Genomic DNA, 18,277 nt, shown 5'->3' with positions numbered 1-18,277 from the left:
CGATCAACCGAGTTTATCTAGTAATTTACGGGTAGTCGCCGCCGTAATGCCCGTCAAGGACCGGACTGCTACCCACGGCTATGCGGAACGAGATATTACGCATCACCTTTCACTCTCTATCCGAAATGGAGTTTACACGAACGATGCGGTGAAGGGAAGTGCTCATGCAGCCGTTCATACATATCAGTCGAACATGCAAGGCAGATGCATGGCCAAGGTAAGTCAGCATGTCTGATCTTGATTTTTCTCAAGCATCAAGCAATGGGTGTTCTTGCGATTGAGGGCTGTAATGAAAGAGGTTGGGGACGGGAGTGACTGTTCTAGAAAGATGCATAAAGCAATCTATCATAAATTTCTGATGAGCTTTCTCACTGGTCGTTGACTCGTCTATAGGCGCTCGCGGAAGCATGTCTCAGTTGCTACGATTTCACTTCCGCTCTGTCTTGCTGAGAATAGATACAGCGGATTTTGTTCTGTATGTGGAACGGACTTCATATACTTTCTCATGCATCAGTATCTAGCAGTCAGAGCAGCATTGGCGGTTCAAGCATGCAACTTGGCGAGACTGCAGCTCTCAATTGCAACTCTCTGACTGCAGTTCCGCATCAAGTTCCGCATCTGTAAAAATGCGTGTTTCAACCCCTGTTCATCACAACAGAAGTACTCCGTCAAATTGCGGGAGAGGCTGGGGGAGCTACGGGGTATTATTTTAGCTAGTAAGAGTGTGTCCAATTGATACTCTGTCAATACAACTCACAACCACAAATAGAGACTCCCCCGATCCTTGAACTGCACATCTTGCTCACGGCGATTTCTAGTTTCGAACAAGTTTCGTAGAGTCGGTCCGCCTCCGTTGGCGAAGGAGTTTTGCTTGAGTGTAACCTCCGAATATGCACAGCAGGGCAAGGGTTACAGATGCAAGCCAAGCTTTGGAGGAGGCGGCCCGCACTTGGTTGGGCGCTTACACGACTTGAACTGCGTAAGGCTAGAGTGAGGGTTAGGCGAGTCCCTATATCGTATTATGGTGCGCAAAGACACGTGCGAAACGTTAAATAATCTTCAAGCATGGTAGCCCCGTGAAAGGTCTGTTATAAGTGATGTTAGCAGACATGCACGTAAATCTCCATCTGTCAAGCCGAGGCATGACATGACATGATAACAGGCAAGATTCAACCTGTTGGCCTAACAAGTCAACGAGTTTGTGTGGCCGGTGAGTTTGCAATCACTATGTGTGTATAAGCGGCGGGTTTCACCCCCTCAAGTTAGGCCACGCCCACACTAATGGGCGGGTAACACGCGGGACCGATCCGGGGAGGATGACATTTTTCCTGTAATGGTTTAGCATCTGATGATGGCCGATGGTTCGGCGAACTTTCCTGTAAGGCATGACAACCCGAGGAAACCCTTAGAAGTAAAGCTGTCGAAAGCTCGATACGGAACAAACTGGGGTCGAAGAGCGAGGCTCAAAATAGAGCTTGAACTTAACTACCGAGGTGTTCTGTGTGCCTGTGATCACTATAGTGCTGACATTTGAGTCCTCAGAATCAGATGGTGTTGAGTAGCAGTGCGTTGTAAGATTGTATGTCGGCACTTTCATACGGCAAGGAAAGATTGTATGTGCCTCTTCAACACATCATCAAACTCATATGGGCTGCAAGTGTATTGACTTATTATTCAATTTAATAGTAGGCTGTTTCAATTAGTGTGCTGAGTGATTGATATCGTAACCACGGCCCCCCACTAACATCTGCCGAATACTCTATAGCCCGAGCCTCAACATACATCGAGCGGCCGCCCTGGTGCCTTACCCTGCTAATGCACCGAAACCCATACGCCGCTCACGATAACCTTGACCAGGAAAGAGTCATCTGTCACTGCATTCAGAGTTTCTAGTGGGAATGACTTTGCAGAGAATTTCGTAGGGCTATGAGGCGGTAACCTTTGCTGTCATCAGTCCCGAGTATGTACGGCACAGCCATCATTGAAGCTATCGTGAACCCTGGACCAAGATCTTGGCAGACTAACTTTAGATTGTGAGGCTGAAAACAAACTTTGCTTCTTCGCTTATGATATCATCGTTAGACTACCTTAATTTATATCTCCGTGATAGTTATAGATACAAGCCTTATTAGAACGTTCTTCTCGTCTTATTCTGGATATTCTAAGAGTAGCCGCTTTTGTGGCGGCGAAGACTGCCTCATGGTGTGCTTATGCACTGCTTGTGTAAACCGTGTGTATTGACGAAACTTTGAACAGGAACTCTGGGACCTGGTTATCTGGAACTCTCGAATTCATCCCAGTAACTTCGTTGAGAGCCTTCGACCACATGACCAGTATGTATATCTGTTTCAGCTCGGTCAATCACGTATAGTGTATAGCATCTCAGGGGTGCTTATGAGAACTCGGCATATAGCCATTGAAGTTTGCAACCTCACAGTATGCTAGATCAACTCACTCGGGTATTCATCGCTGCACATTGTAGTTTCGAGGACAGTATTCCACCTAGCTGCACATGGAAAAGTCCCTGGTAGTTGTATATAAATAACTTCGAGGCTCACGTTTCTTAACTTGTGCTTTTGTTACCATCTGTTCCAAAGCTCCAAATAGTGTTCATGTGATGATGATCTGCTGCTGTACGACCTTAACCCTGTCTAAGATAAGTTGTTGACCTCTTTCTATTGATAAGCCGGATTGCTCAAGGTCTTTGTGGAATGAATTAGGTGAGTATTGTCATCTTGTAAGATAATTAAAGCATGGGAGATATATGCGGCTTGAGACATCGCGTTGTACCGCATGCATTGCTCAATTGAGCTTAATTACTGGAATCAAGAAGCTCAAGCTCATTAGAGAGATGAGTATGCCATTGCATGTTTGTTGATAGTTACGTAGACTTTCTTGATTGTTAGCGCACCTGAGGCCAGCATCACAAGGTGATAAGCGCCATGAGGCACAGTCCATGCCCGGCCGGTAATGTTGTATCAATCCGGAAGCTTTTGCCTTGTTCTGTACGTATCGTGACTAGTGAGTAGCTCCATGAATTGTCTTAAGCCCAACAGTTGTCATTGATAGACCATTCTAGATGGCCATGATCTACACGACTAATAAACTATAGACTCCACTTCATGAGGGGTCATGGATCTCCATGAAGACCTGTTGGTTGAACTCAATTGTTTATTTGAGGTTGAACTTGTTTCTCAGTCTCATCTGCTTTTCTTGAACAAGGTAAACGGCCGACATGCATCTCAACATTCCATCGTGCGACACGTTAACTGCTATCCTGCCAAAGAACCGATGCAAGGGGTCCTTTTCAGCCGAGAACTAGCAAACTGGCAGGTAGAAAGAGACAGCTCTCCACAAGCAAACAATCCAACGATGCGACGAAGAAAGCAAACGAATTTAGCTTGGCTAACTCGCCGGTAGTTGGCGAGTGGCATGAGTCAAAGAGCGACGGCTGTATATTGTCAGCATGACACCAGAGTTCCTACAGAATACTGTGCCTGATCGCATAGCTTGGCACGTAGCAATGATGATGAGTTCCTTGGCTGTCATCAAGAAATTTAGGACCAACAGATGATAACTAACAACCAACATACTTTGATGACTGCTAGGATCAATCGGACCTGTTCCGAGAAGGCAGGCTAGTCGGAAATAAAGAGAAGAAGAGAAGGCAAAGGTTTCTTGTTCAAGTCATCGGTGTGCATGGATTGCCTCTGGCGATTTACGGTGCTTCATACAGACAGCATCAGGTGTCTCGTCCAGTTTAAAACCCCCTGCAGCACTTTACGGCATAACGAAAACAGCTTAGCTAGGTCTCATGAGTGCCTTGGATCTGCTATGCATGTCTTTGATTGCCTGTCAGTGTCTCAGTAACCGTCTCAATGCATATTCTCTCGTTCTCCCTTTTCAAACTGTCAGACAATAACCCTGTAATCATATCGTCATAAGCACAGGGCTTCCACCGTCTCAAGCCCACCCTTCGACCGTTTTGGCCGTTTTTCGTGCATCGTCAAAGCGGAGCGAGCCGGCCTTTCAGAGACCAGACAAGTCAAAGTCAAAGCACAACACCAACGGGCACTATTCGCTGATCTTTGACAGGCTAAACCTTTTGCTATGAGTAGTTGCGTCTAAGTTATGGAGATTCAACCCTCAGAGCTATGACTGGAATGACACTCTCCGCTGCGAGTTGACGGATTGGGGCTGTTGATGATCCTTCATGCTTCTGAGTGCAACCTCGGAAATGCAAGAGACGGGCGATTTATTAACGTCCACACCGCCGAGATATCAATCGAACACATCAGAAATTCCGTTTGTATTCGTCTTGAGCCGAGCGTCTAGTCAAGTTCTAGACCTTTTCATCCTTGTGGATCAGCAACCAACGTTCTTAAGAAACTGGGGTTCTTTAATGACGACCATGATGAGACATTTTGAATCCATGTCGGCACGGCACTTGTTGGCTGAAAGCCCTGCTCTTCTGAAGAGAAAACAGGGCAAATTGCTTTGTTCAAGGATATGAACCTTGACCAACAGCGTCAAGTCTAGTCAGGTGATGAATTGTTGACGCCTGCAACCCGTAGAACCTTGCTGATCGCTCTGGTCAAGACTCCATTGATCAGGAAATAGCATGACTGGGGATACTGCACGCGCTGCTTGTCCTCGCTTCAGAAGTGCCGAGCAGAACAAACGTCTCGAATTGAAAAACGTATCGAGACGGGAGGCGTATAAAAACTACTATGGATATCTCTCATGGCCGGGCGCAAACTTGAGCTTATTAGTTGGCCGTTGGACTAGCATCGCGGAAGCGAAGCCAAGCGAAGCCGATCAAAGAAAAGAGAAAAAGAGCCGAAAAGGAAAAAAGCTACGAACCGGACAATGACAAGAATGGTTTGAACTGCCGTGACAGCTTGGCCTTTCTCTCATTAGACAACGTTAGTGAACCATCGGCTGCAAAACTACTATAGGGAACAATCAACAGTCGATCATAGTGTGTTTTATTTATTGTCATGCCACGAGCTGTTGATGCGACGTTGATATGCACTGTTATGCGAGATGATCCCCTTGGCTTGGCTGCGTGTTGAGTTGTCCTTTAGCCGTTGGACATGAACACGCGGCGATGGCCTAGCCTCTTTGGAGGTTGAAGAACAGGTTGACTATCAGCTGTTTGGGGTTACACTCGATTTTAACCAGGGAAATAAGAACCAACACGCTCCTCTCGAGGAAGTCACTGAGTTGAGGTCTGGCGAAGAGCAATTAGAATTTCCTGAGAACATACTAATGTCCGTCGGACCATTCACCCTTGAGACAATTCAAGAGGACATGTGGGCTTTCAAAGACGGAGATTGATAAACCCTGTCTTCTCGAAGACGATCATCAAGTACGGATACAGTGTCACTAACAACAGGTATCGTCATGCAGCACAATGACAAGTTCGTGAGGAAAAAGGCTGATAGTTTCCGCCTGCTGTGGCATTACCTATTACAGGAATTGCAGCGAACCGGTAGCCATGCGATATTCAGTTTCTGCTCTGATCGCACAAACGACGGGAAGTGCGGTGTTGAGTTTCTCGACCTTCCTCTGTAGGTAGGTCGTTTCAGAGGAAGATCGTGCATGGGAGGGTATGACAAGGGTTTCTGATGAGAAACCAGATAAAGAATTTTTTCCGTCGTCTAGAAGAAACTAAAGAAGCGGTAGTCTATAATGCATCGTTAATGAGTCCCTGTTTACCATGGGTTTGAAACGGAGGAAACGTCGAATTTGCCTCTATAATTTTTAAAATGAGATAACTGTATTGATAATCGCATCTTGCAAAATCACAACAGCACCCATGGATGGATGTACCTACAGGAAATCTTAAGGTAGATTGGGGTGATACAAAGTGTCATTGACAACAGCAGAGGACTTGCCTATCATCACTACAAGCTTTGAAAGTGGTCTGTCATGATTACATATCATACTGTGCCTGGGAAACCCTCTCTAACCATCAAGCGCCAACAATCTTGTCCAACCTGAAGTTTCCAAGCAATCAATCAAAGAAGGGAAATAATGTAAAGGTGGGGTGCAGGGGTCTAAGTTCGTCAAGGGTTCAATGGCCGAACGTTTGGTTGTACAAAAAGCAGAAATTCTGAACTTGAATCAGACTACATACATACGCGTTGGCCGATAAGTTCCAGATCGAATCGAGAAAACCATCATATCATGAGAATGAGAATGAGAATGAGAATGAGAAGTAAGCGAAACTGGCTTCGGAAGGTTTGGTATGCAAACAAACACGGCATTCACGTAGATCCATTGCAATGTCTTACAAGCGCAAGAATCTCCCGATTTAGGCTTCGAGGGCGATGTTCAACAACCTCGGTGTGTTTTTCTCCTTTCCGTCACCGAAGGTTCGGCACGAGGGAATGTCTTGCGGATATTGTGATAGAAGAGCCATGAGTAACGGGCCGAAGGTTGGACAGGGCGAGATGCGATCGACGGAAGAGCGGTGCGTTTATTTGTTTCTACTTCTGTTTCTGAAGGATTCGTGCAACATGATAAGTTGTCATGTCATATCATGCATGAACACTTCTTGTGTGAACAGGAGAATCCGCTGTGGCTATTGAAAGAGGAAACTCCTGTTGGTTTGTGTTTATTCAATGATAATAGCTGCAACAGTATATGATTTGAATCCTTGCGACTTGACTTGTCATGCATGAGCCTGTCTGTGCCAGAGAGGGCATCATGGGCCGTGGTTCAACTCAACAGCTCCACATGATCCCCGCTGGAAGCATTCCCCGTTTACGAGTACGCATTCTTCCAATAGAGTATCAGCAAGAGAGAAGTTGATTGATGATATCTGAGTTACCTGCAGCATGGCTGATCATTGGAGAGACCATTGGGTTCGAGAAACTCTGTCTCATTTATGGTGACCTCTTCATAAACGTCAAAGCACAAAGCGAGCCCCATTGACAGTTTTGTGTCAAAAATCAACACCAAGCCACAAGCAACTAGACGCACAATTAGCTTAGCTCGATTGAACTAATCCCGACCCTTAAAACGTCAGTCACATTTCTCTCCTCAATGCATTTCATTGCGTGGCATCCCGCACATCTCACACTCCCCCCAAGTTGACCCCCGTGGCATATATCTCATCGAGTCCGATCACCTCGCAAGGGTCCTTGTTCAGTACTCAGGTTGATTGTTTTCGTGATGGTCTCTTTTAGAGTTCAGCGAGTCGGCCGTCTTCAATGCATGGCAACATGAGTATCTCAAAACATCACGGGTACAGTTGTCAGTGTATCAACAATGACACCTCATGATTACTTGCATGTTCTCCCTAACCTCTTCTCCACTGTGGGGAGACAAGATGGAGCTCCATCTTGATCCATCCTCACCGACAAAATAGCTAGGTAAACTTAGTATAAACTTAGAGCGTCAATTAACTGGCTACTTTTTTTTGACGCCCTGATTCAAGGTCAGAGGCCTTCTTGCTCCTCAAAGCCGACCTCAGCCAAGGCATTGCAAATAGCCAGGCCTGCATCGTGCCGCCGCGGCCGTGATTCCTGCCGCCCAGCCGCCGTTGTCCATCCTCCGACAATCCCTGTAATGGAAGAATCTTTCTTTTCCCATCTCATCTTTGCCAAAATTCCCCTCTCATTGAGCCGTTGGTCTTCTTTGCTATTTAGTGCTCAAGGGTGTAGTACGAGTGGTATGTAGTACATACATTTTGTATGTAATATGCAGTGTGCCAGAGAGTTCCTCTGAAGTACACACCTGTTGGTGGTGTAGAGGACATTCTACACGCCCCTGACCCCCTAGAGAAACACACCGTCTTGTAGGCTCGTTCGCTCTGTTTACCCTTCTCCTCGCTCTTCCACTCTCTGCAGCGACCTTGCTTTACCTTGACCATGACCTTGAACCATGCAATTCCAATATGCATTGCATCTGCATCTGCATTTCTCTGCTGCTACTGTACTGCAATAAAATCTCTCGCCATCCCCATCCCGCCTTTTCGCTCGCATGGCATCCATACCCATACCACCCATGTTCATGCTTGTTCTGCTCCCCTCCCTCTCACACCAACCCTCTCTCCATCTTATTCTCTTTTTCGTTTATTGGGCTACGTACAGGCTTAGGTTATCACTCTGCATCTCTAATTGCCTGTCTCTCCCTTCGTCTTCTTTCTTTCTTTCTCTCTTCTACACCATCCCATTCAACCTCCTCCTCTTCTCCCACTGCAGCCAATCTCTTCTTGAATCTCGGCTCCTTGGCTCCTCTTCTGTATTCTGACCCTTCGCCTCTACCGCTTCGGGGTTTAAATCGTTCCAACTCCCGCGCCCTAAGCAGCAAACTCTCAGCCAGCTTCAGCCCTTAACCGGCCTGAGCCAAGCTCAAACTCCCCCGTCATTAGTGGACTGTGGCTTGCCCTCGCCCGTCCAGAGACCATTCAGCCAATCCGAAGAGCTTAGAAGGCCGCTGGAAGTGCAAGATCGGATAAGACTAAGACCCTAGACAGGGCTGTTCGGATCGGGTCCATACATCCTGGGAGTCGTTACTTGGGCTCTCTAAAACGCTTCAATTCCCTCCCGTCTTCCGCGCTCTCTAGCTTCCATTTCTCCCCGCCGCACTCCCACTACCCACCCGGTCACTTATTCCCTAGAGGGCCTGAGCCTCCGACCTGCCGAGTCCCTTGCCTTGTTGAGACAAGACGACACGAGACGAGACGTAAGCGATCAATTGAGGAAACGCTCACGGTGGACTTCTCACAGTTGCAAACCTTGCTTTACCTCCATCCTCCTCTCTTCTCCGAGGCCTCAGCTGTTGGTTCTATTCTCTTCACAACCAACATTCAAACATCGCGCCAGGTTCGATCCATCTTAGTGGACCCATCAAGCGTCAGACCAGGCCTGAACCAAACCAAGTCCAACTCGAATCATTTCGTTTCAACCAACCAGCCTTGGCTCTTTAATCTTAAACACCTACAACATCCTCTATTCTCCTGCAACTTTGGGCATTTGGCTTCAAGCTCTTTGACCTTTCGCCCAATTCATACCAAATCGCATTAACGCATTGCACACCTTTTTACCCTTTCTTGTCTAGGGAGAACCTTTGTATCATCTAACGACGCCTACGACGATTACGACCATCACGAGACAAAAGAGGACTGATACGAGTCTCACCCAAGAACCGATCCAATTTCTATGCCTCTGTCCCACCCGGGTGCTATGGTGCTTGCTTGATCAATTATTTCTCACTGATTCTATTTCATACCAACGAACTGGACTTTGATCCATCCGAGACACGAAACGCTGCCGATCACCCTACCTTTATTTGCCACCAGGTCCCGATACAACCCAAATCCCCCAACTTACCTCATTCGCCGTAATTCTGCAAACACGCAGCTCCCCAGCTCCAGCACATTTTGCCATTCTTCAATCCGACAGCTAGGGAGTCGGGTGGACATCACCTGGCCCCATACCTTTAGCCAACACGGCTCCACCGCTAGAAACAGACTTCCGCGACATGGCTATGGATGCGCTCAAGAATCTTGTCAATAACGTCCCGGACTGGTTACAGCGACTTGACGACCTCAGCGGCCAGATCGACCGACGCCAGGCCGAGCTGGCCGCTGTTGCTGCCGCAGAGGGCAAAAGTGCGGAGACAAAGTCGCTTCGCAACAAAGGCTCAACCGAGTCCCTCAAGCCTAAAGATGATCCTCCAGTAGTTCACGCCGAGGTTCCAGCGAACGAGGACATCCTCGAAGATGGTGCAGGTGACAACACAGCACAGACACCAGTCAAGCCCGAGACACCCAAGGTGCATACCCCAAGCCCTGGTTCCATTCGTCAGCAACAAGAGATTATCAAAGCCGCACAAGCTAGAGCACGAGCTCAGGTCAGGAAGAAGCCCAAGTCGCCATCTATGATGTCTAACGAAGACGCCCCTGCCGCTTATCGAACACGGAGCATGATCATTGTCTATTATGATAGCTATGTTCAGAGCTTCTTTGACGATCTTGTGAGGTTTGTCTCGTCAAGTCGAAACCTGATGCGCAAAGCCAAGATGGCCGCAAGAGTTGCCCAGATCAAGAAGCTTGCGGAGCAAGACGTATCAGAGGATGGAAGCAATGACGACGCTCTCCCTTCACTACGATACATGAGCAGCAGGCGATTCGGTCCTATGTCGATATCCCGACCCGGTGCTGGCGACCAACCACCAGACGTATACGATAAGCTGGATAAAGGCCTCGAATTTGTGCAGAGTATGTGTGAGCACGGTGCTCATCAGTTCCTTCGCGATGGCGACTGCAACGACGAGATCAGTAAGGTACAGAAACGACTGACTGAGGTTCTCGAGATGGCCAAGACAGAAATGGAGCGCGTAGAGCGCGAAGAGCCTGAATTAGCAAAGGAAACAGGCGAGATGGGCAAAGTCCGGACACGGCGGCCCATAAGTATGCGCCGCGACATGACCGTTGGCCTCAAGGAAAGCAGCCCGACACCCACTAAGGAGGAGAACAAGTTGGAGCCTGCAAAGCTCGAAGCTGCCGAACCTATTATCGCAGCAGATCCCATGGCACCTATGGCTGTGGATCCAAATATCATGGAAGCCGACGAGGGTATCGATGTCGAAATGGAACTTCCCAAACTGCAATATCGATCAACCCGGGCGATGCGCAGTCGTGGACCATAGAGTGGTCGCGAGTCGTGTGCCTGGGCCATCATTCTCGAAACACCATAACGAGAAGCTCAATTGTTTAAGGTACTTTGCTTTCAGCATCGCTCATGTTACTACATTGAGATCATCATTGGCGTCACGGACCGGGGAGAAGAAAGCTTCAAAAGGGGGAAAAACTCACTGGGATTTGTTTTGGTTAACTTCCATTTGCTGGAACATGGAGGACCGTCTTCCACCTTTCATTTTATATTTATCACGAAGCGTGAGCATTGCGTCCGTATGGATTGGCTTTGTATCATATATTAGTTGTTGATTGCCACTTTGGAGCTTATCTTATGTCAAAAGAAAGACCATTCATAGCGTCGGGGTTGCTGCATGCGTTAAGGATTTCAAGGGACTTGGCTGTATTTCTGATTACTCTTTTCTCGTTTCATTAGTTCTATCTAGGTTTATGGGTCATGAACAATGGGAATCTTGAAAATGACGTTATACAAGTTGCAGTTCCCTCGTTTTCGCAAGGTATATTCTTAGTAAATCTTATCAAATTATTAGAGAAGTTTACAAATTTAGTAAAGCTTCTTCTAAAGGTATAACATACTGAGTTGTCAGGTCCCTTTATCTGCCGTTCACCGTGCGCCTTTTCAGCTGGTAAATGGATTTTATTAAGCATCTCTTGTGGCCCTTTAAGTTAATAGGAAGCCGTTAGAGATTGGACATTCGAGCCAGGACGAACTCATGAAGGTCCCTGCTGCGGATTGGCGAAACATATTCCCAAAGGGCCCAACCTGATTTGGTGAACGGGTGAGAGTACACTATCGAGTTGCAGGCTGATATGCCTGGTGAGGGTTCCTTAGCATCATCAGCAAGCTCATGGGTTAGCCACTGTGGCCACAGCACTCCCATAAACGAACCTTCAACTCTACTGCGCTGTGCGGTTTACCCCGAAAGACCTCACTGTGATATGACAAGGGGGCTGATTTCTGGGGGTTTGTTGTCTACTTAGCAATATTGGCGCTCATGAACTCTGCCTGTGGTAGCAAGCGATCCAAGTGATGTGCAAACTCCATGCTCGCTTTTGAAGACTTGGTAATTTACTTTTAGATTTCTGCTGACTGCTACAATTGATGTTGATGGAGGCGAGTATCAATCGAGGAAAAAGAGCCAAGAAGACTAGTTGTTGTCAGAGAGATTCAAGACTGGGCTAACCAGCACGTTTACCTTTACTGAACTGATAAAGAGAAAGAGAGAGAAATAAATGATGCGTATACTTCGGAGTTCTTCGCTCAATTATGGGAGAGACCACACACAGTCTTAGGGTTTAATGTCAGATGAGAAGCGTCCTAGCAAAAGAGATCAACAAACATTTCGTCAGGACACATCGTCAGTCTGGTGAAAGATGAAAAGCTCCCAGTCCATATACATAATGAGTGAGAGCCGTCATTTTATCTCTTTCGTACAAATCCAGTCGCGAAGTGCCAGGGCTAGAAGCTCATTTCCTCTGCGTAAGTCAACAGGCACGATGGCCAATATCGGGTTGTGACCTTGCTATCACTTGGAACTTGAGTACCGTTGCTGTTGAAGAGAGCTGATTCACAAATAGAAGCTCCATTATTTGTAGATGTCTCTACGCGAGAACGAGGATCAAAGTGACAAAAACCTTGGCGAGTTGTGGGTTATAGCATCATTCAACAATTTGTGGAACGTTCATCGGGCAAATAAGAGCTCGAGGGCCTCTGTAAGCCTCATCGTTGTAATACGCTACTAAATTCGGCTTTTAATGGAGAGATTGAGTAATCGATGATGTTTATGGAGTCCGAATGCCGTTTGAACATTGCATGAATGGTGGGAAGATCATGTTACTCACAGCCAGCGCTGAAAACAAACTACAAAACACCCTGAAAATAAGGAACATCAAAGCCTGATGTCCTGTAGTGAGAGCTATGGGATTATTTGACCTTGAGGTTCACAGTGACTCGGGTCGATCAGCATTGATTCATGTTGTTTGGGTAGATGGCTGTTTACTTGTTAGAACCATCCAATGGAGTTCATTGCGGTCCTGCTATTCTGACATGACATCCCAATCATATTTCCAGCACTTAATAGCTTCATCTGTGAGTCGCAATTCGGTTGATTTATTTTTCCATGAATTGTGAAATCTGGTTTATGGATCGTGAATTATGTTTAGGCATGCTTGGAGCATGATAAGCTGCTAAAGAACCGACCTACGACATGGAAATGACTGCCTTTTTACCTACCTTGGGTGGTAAGTGTGATACCAAAGAAATCCAACTGACTGATATATTACTGTGATCTAAATTCTTCATGTTTTGTTTTGCCTTAAAAGGCCTTCCATGTGGTTGTGTTGGGTAGAGCCCCAGCTGGATTCACTTAGACGTGGTTTAGTGGGGCATGCTCTTCCGCGTGCACCTGCCTCCGTATGACGTCCCTCGTAGTGACAAGCTTCACTCCTGCATCAACCACGGCTTGTTACTTCCTCGTACCTAGACACCTACGTTAGGTAACCTCAACATTGAATCAACATATCGCGGCTTACACGCTACCTACCTTATATTCCAGACGACGTACACCTGCCATTTCAATCTTCCAAAATGACGATAGCTTCGTGCGTGGCCGATCGATAGCTTTCACGATTCCCCTAGGCCCCCCACCAAATCATGGGTCAAGGGTTCTCCCTCGCGACGCCGTCTGTCGGCTCCGCAGGCATCGATATTTCGGAGCTTAGTGATGTTCACTTTGAGAAAAGTATAGGAAATGCGAGGTTCATGAAGTCTATTCGTGGGCGTCACGAGAATGGTCTAGTGCTCGTCAAGGTCCTGGTTAAGCCGTACGCCGACGTCAAGCTACAGCAATACAAGAAACAGATAATAGGTAACCTTCGGGCGTTTTGAACACCCCCAGAGATCTTCTAACCAAAATCAGAGCAGAGTAACGCGATAGACAAAATCCCCAACACCCTCGGATTCCAGCGCATTATCGAGACCGAGACCAATGGCTACCTGGTCCGCCAGTTCCTTTACAGCTCGCTATACGACCGAGTCAGCACTCGACCGTTCCTCGAGGACATCGAGAAGAAATGGTTGGCCTTCCAGCTGCTTTGCGCTCTTCGCGATTGTCATGCACGCGATGTCTACCACGGCGACATAAAGGCGCAGAATGTCCTTGTGACCTCGTGGAATTGGCTATACCTCTCCGATTTCTCCTCCGCCTATAAGCCTGTGATGCTCCCCGACGACAACCCGGCCGATTTCTCTTACTTCTTCGATACGTCAGGCCTCCGAACCTGTTATGTCGCCCCCGAGCGCTTCTATGCTTCTGGAGAGGCGCCACCGAAGAAGGCGAAGATGACATGGGCAATGGACATCTTCAGTGCTGGTTGCGTTATTGCGCAATTGTTTCTTGAGTCGGATATCTTCAGCCTCGCACAGCTGTACAAGTATCGGCGTGGCGAGTACGACCCTGTGATTACACATCTGAGCACCATCGCAAACAAGGATCTCGCCGATATGATAGCCCACATGATTCAGCTTGACCCCGAGAAACGATACTCGGCAGACCAGTACCTGGAGTTCTGGAAAGGCAAAGTATTTCCACATTACTTCTACAATTTCCTGCACCAGTATATGGAGCTTATAACAGACCCTTCATCTGGCAACAGTCCCATGTCAGGCACTTCGAAAAATCTCGGAGAAGCTGATGATCGAATCGATCGTGTATTTTACGACTTTGATAAGATTTCATACTTCCTTGGTTATCAGCTTGAGAAACGTACCTCAGACGAACTTCAACCGCCTCCCAGACTGAGCCTATCGCATTTCCCAGTAAGACTCAACATACCGAATCACAACCATACCGTATCTTCCGAATTAGAGCCACCAGAAGATGATGGCACGTTGATATTCCTGACGCTGATCGTGTCTCAACTAAGAAACACTGCGCGAGCATCTTCACGAATCCGCGCATGTGACGTACTCCTTGCCTTTTCTGAGAGACTGACTGATGAAGCCAAGTTGGACAGAGTTTTGCCATATCTAATGACACTTCTTGTCCCAGATGAGACAGATCTAGTGTTGATTGCTGCCATTCGAACCATTACCCAGCTTTTGCAGCTGGTGCAGACAGTCAATGCGTTCAACTCTCATGTCCTGGTAGAGTATGTATTACCTCGCATGGAAATCGCGTTGGGGTCTAGATCAAGGGTACCCAGTCCTTTGGTCAGAGCAGCTTATGCTTCTTGTCTCGGCAGTCTTGCGACTACTGCACAGAGATTCCTCAATATGGCCTCAAGCCTTCGAGCTGATGGCTCGATGCCTATTACTGATCCTGAAGTCGAACCTGGAGCGGATGCCAAAGCAAACTTCGAGAGCGTCTTTGACAACGCTGGGCGACAGCTTTTTGAGGCTCTTGAGAGCCATTCAAAACAATTGGTAGAAGACCCGGACATTTCGGTTCGTAGAGCATTTTTGGCCTCCGTACCTGAGCTATGCCTCTTCTTTGACCATCATTCAAACGATGTCCTCCTTACTCATCTTAACACATATCTGAACGATCGAGACTGGACGTTGAAATGCGCATTTTTTGATACGATCGTCGGCATCGCAGCCTTCATCGGAAGCACGAGCTTGGAGGAGTTCATGCTCCCCTTGATGATGCAAGCCTTGACTGACCCAGAGGAGTACGTGGTACAGGCGGCTCTCCATTCGCTTGCTCAGCTCGCTGGGCTTGGTTTGTTATCGAGGCCCAAGGTTTGGGAGCTAGTTGACCTCATCAGCCGATTCACGATGCACCCAAACATCTGGATCCGCGAATCAGCGGCAGAATTCCTGTCAATGTCGGCACGGTACTTGCCACCTGCTGATATCAGATGTAACCTGATGCCTCTTGTAAAACCGTTCCTGAAAGTGGAGGTTCTCTCAGACTTTTCCGAGCTCAACATACTTGATGCTCTCAAGAGGCCATTGGCTCGAAATGTCTTTGACCAGGCTGTAACCTGGGCCTCGAAGACGGAACGCGGTATCTACTGGAAGCCCCTGCAACAGCTCAAACCGTTGTTGTTCGGCTCCAAAGGGTCAACATCAAGCCGTACCTCTCGGGATTTAATGCAAAGCTCTATGGGGCGAGTGGCTCGAAATGACGAAGACGAGCAATGGTTGACAAAACTCAGAAACCTGGGACTCAAGCATGAGGATGAGTTGAAGCTCGATGCCTTACGTGAGTTCATTTGGCGTCTTAGTAAAATAAAGGCGCGTGATACTTCTACATCAGATGGTACCACATCCAACGGTGTAGTATCTCTCAAATCATTGGGAGTCACTCCTCAGACGGTGTTCTTCAATGACGCGCCACTTCGAGACCCCAATGCAGTCGTGGATCTTGAACCACCAGCGGAGCCTTACACAATTGCAGATGCCCTCTTGGATGCCTCCATGACTATTGACGACTCGACTGGCGGAAAAAAGAGAGTCGACACTAACCGCCGAGTGCAAAGTGTCGGACCTCGTTCATCACGCCGTCTCCTTTCACCAACTAGCGCTGGTCGAACGCATACTAGAGCACCCTCAGCAGGGCAGGTAATGCAGACAACCGACAATGGACCCTCTCAAGGAGAGCCACCTTCTAGAAATGCAGTGCGCCATCAGGCTAGTGCCCTGAGTCTCCTTGACCGCAAGGACAAGAACAAATCGATCGCACAAACTGGCACCACCGACGCGAATGCATTTGGTGAGGTTGAAGGGCCTTTTGCTCAGACTTCAACAGACCAGCAAGCTTCCTCTGAAGGGAATGAAGGGGACACTACCGGCTCCCGGGTGTCGAAACATAGTTACGCAGGCAACGATCCAAGCATACAAAGAATGTTGGATAACATGTATGTTGATAACTTCCCTCGTGATGTTATCGAGTTTGGGCCTATGGTCACACCGATCAAGAGGAGCAAAGCAAGTCGCGCCAGTGTTCAACCTGGCGAGGAACCTTGGAAGCCGGTCGGACAACTTGTTGCAACGTTTTCCGAACATAAAAGCCCCATCAATAGGGTTTTACCATCCCCTGATCATGTTTTCTTCATCACCGGCGGCGACGATGGTACTGTGAGGGTTTGGGATACGGCTAGGCTCGAGCGAAACATTACACACCGTTCTCGTCAACTCCACAAACACGGAGATAACACACGAGTTGTCGCCCTCTGTTTCGTGGAGAACTCGCATTGTTTTGTGAGCTGTGCATCTGATGGTACCGTTCACGTGGTGAAGGTCGACACCGTATCTGTTAGTGGAGTCGTTAGGTACGGCAAATTGCGTGTTCTGCGAGAGTATCAACTACCAGATGGCGAGTTCGCGGTGTGGTGTGAACATTTCAGACAAGAATCGAACTCGATTCTTGTCATCGCTACGAATCGCTCAAGGATTCTCGGTATCGACTTGAGGACCATGAGCCTCCTATACACTCTCGAAAATCCAGTGCACCATGGAACGCCAACTTGCTTTTGCGTGGATAGGAAGCGCAACTGGCTTTGCGTTGGTACTTCTCATGGAGTTGTTGATCTCTGGGATCTGCGTTTCAAGATGAGGCTCAAGGGCTGGGGCCTACCAGGCAAAGGGTCAATCTACCGAATTTGCATCCACCCTACCAAAGGCCGTGGCAAATGGGTATGCATTTCTGGCGGTACTGGACAAGGCGAGGTGACGGTTTGGGACCTAGAGAAAACCGTCTGCCGAGAAATTTATAGAGCGGGAGGCAGCAAGGATGGACTCAAAGGGTATGAGCCATGGGACGTGGACGAAGACAAGCGAGAAGGCATGCTTGGACGATATGCTACTAACATCGAACCCAACGAAATCGCCAACGCCGATCGTGGAGTTCGTGCCATGGTCGTCGGAACCGCAACTGCAGAAGACTCGAGAGACGTGAGACACGCCTTTATCGTCACTGGCGGATCAGATAAGAGACTTCGCTTCTGGGATCTGTCCCGGATGGAGAGCTCGTTCATCTACAGTGGACTGTCCCCAGATCTACCCAAACCGACTTACACGACCTCGCACCCAACAACGGCGCTGACGTTGAACACGGAGCGTTTTCCCAGACAGGCTCCAACGGCCCCAAATGCTGGTTCTGGATCAAGAGCCAAGTCATCGACTGCCCGACCACCTCGGTCGACAGTTATATCCCTTCAACAACAACAGTTGCTGCAGTCTCACGTGGATTCTATTTTAGATGTGGCGTTGTTGGAGTTCCCATATATTATGAGCGTTTCAGTGGATAGGATGGGCGTTGTCTTTGTGTTTCAGTAGAGCCGGGATACAGCTGGTGACGCGATGCAGTTTATAAAGACATCAAGAGCAATCACCTTTTAGTTTGCTGGCAGCTTGTTTCTGGATAGAACAACTAAGCAGGAATTACATTATCATCAACTGCTAAGCTTACGGACATTGGAGTTTGTCCTATCAATTGCAGTGTGCGGAATAGTAAGAACTTCTGAAAAGGTACTTAATATACGTGAACTCTTTCGAATATCCCGAACCGCTCCCTATTCTCTGATTGACTGGTATATATTGTAAAACTTACCTACAGTACTGAGTTGCTGGTCCCTGAATCTGAGTCTATGGTGGCTGGG

At 47.8% G+C, this 18,277-nt stretch overlaps 3 protein-coding genes across 3 annotated transcripts; all 3 read left to right on the top strand.

Annotated features, from left to right (window-relative positions):
* Window positions 1–46: 46 nt before the first annotated feature.
* FOXG_06375 (uncharacterized protein) lies at window positions 47–315 on the top strand (the record flags this gene model as incomplete). Its single annotated transcript, XM_018385015.1, has 2 exons — window positions 47–217; window positions 253–315. The coding sequence occupies 2 exons, from the start codon at window positions 47–49 to the stop codon at window positions 313–315; spliced, it is 234 nt and encodes a 77-aa protein (XP_018242197.1).
* A 7,287-nt stretch (window positions 316–7,602) lies between these two features.
* FOXG_06374 (uncharacterized protein) lies at window positions 7,603–11,263 on the top strand. The gene has a single exon (XM_018385014.1). It carries the CDS (start codon window positions 9,496–9,498, stop codon window positions 10,663–10,665), a length of 1,170 nt encoding a protein of 389 aa, XP_018242196.1. The 5' UTR covers window positions 7,603–9,495; the 3' UTR covers window positions 10,666–11,263.
* A 1,835-nt stretch (window positions 11,264–13,098) lies between these two features.
* FOXG_06373 (VPS15 protein kinase) lies at window positions 13,099–18,183 on the top strand. The gene is made up of 2 exons (XM_018385013.1): window positions 13,099–13,539; window positions 13,591–18,183. Exons 1-2 carry the CDS (start codon window positions 13,326–13,328, stop codon window positions 17,952–17,954), a joined length of 4,578 nt encoding a protein of 1,525 aa, XP_018242195.1. The 5' UTR covers window positions 13,099–13,325; the 3' UTR covers window positions 17,955–18,183.
* Window positions 18,184–18,277: the final 94 nt, after the last annotated feature.

Source organism: Fusarium oxysporum, chromosome 2 (genome assembly GCF_000149955.1).
Source record: "Fusarium oxysporum f. sp. lycopersici 4287 chromosome 2, whole genome shotgun sequence".
NCBI classification, from domain to species: domain Eukaryota; kingdom Fungi; phylum Ascomycota; class Sordariomycetes; order Hypocreales; family Nectriaceae; genus Fusarium; species Fusarium oxysporum.
Note: the sequence above shows the minus strand (reverse complement) of the source record. Positions and strands in the feature narration are given on the sequence as shown.

Coding starts and splice junctions, on each gene's coding strand:
- FOXG_06374 (XM_018385014.1), top strand. CDS start 9,496: ATGGCTATGGATGCGCTCAAGAATCTTGTCAATAACGTCCCGGACTGG.
- FOXG_06373 (XM_018385013.1), top strand. CDS start 13,326: ATGGGTCAAGGGTTCTCCCTCGCGACGCCGTCTGTCGGCTCCGCAGGC. Junction 13,540..13,590: donor ATACAAGAAACAGATAATAG/GTAACCTTCGGG, acceptor AACCAAAATCAG/AGCAGAGTAACGCGATAGAC.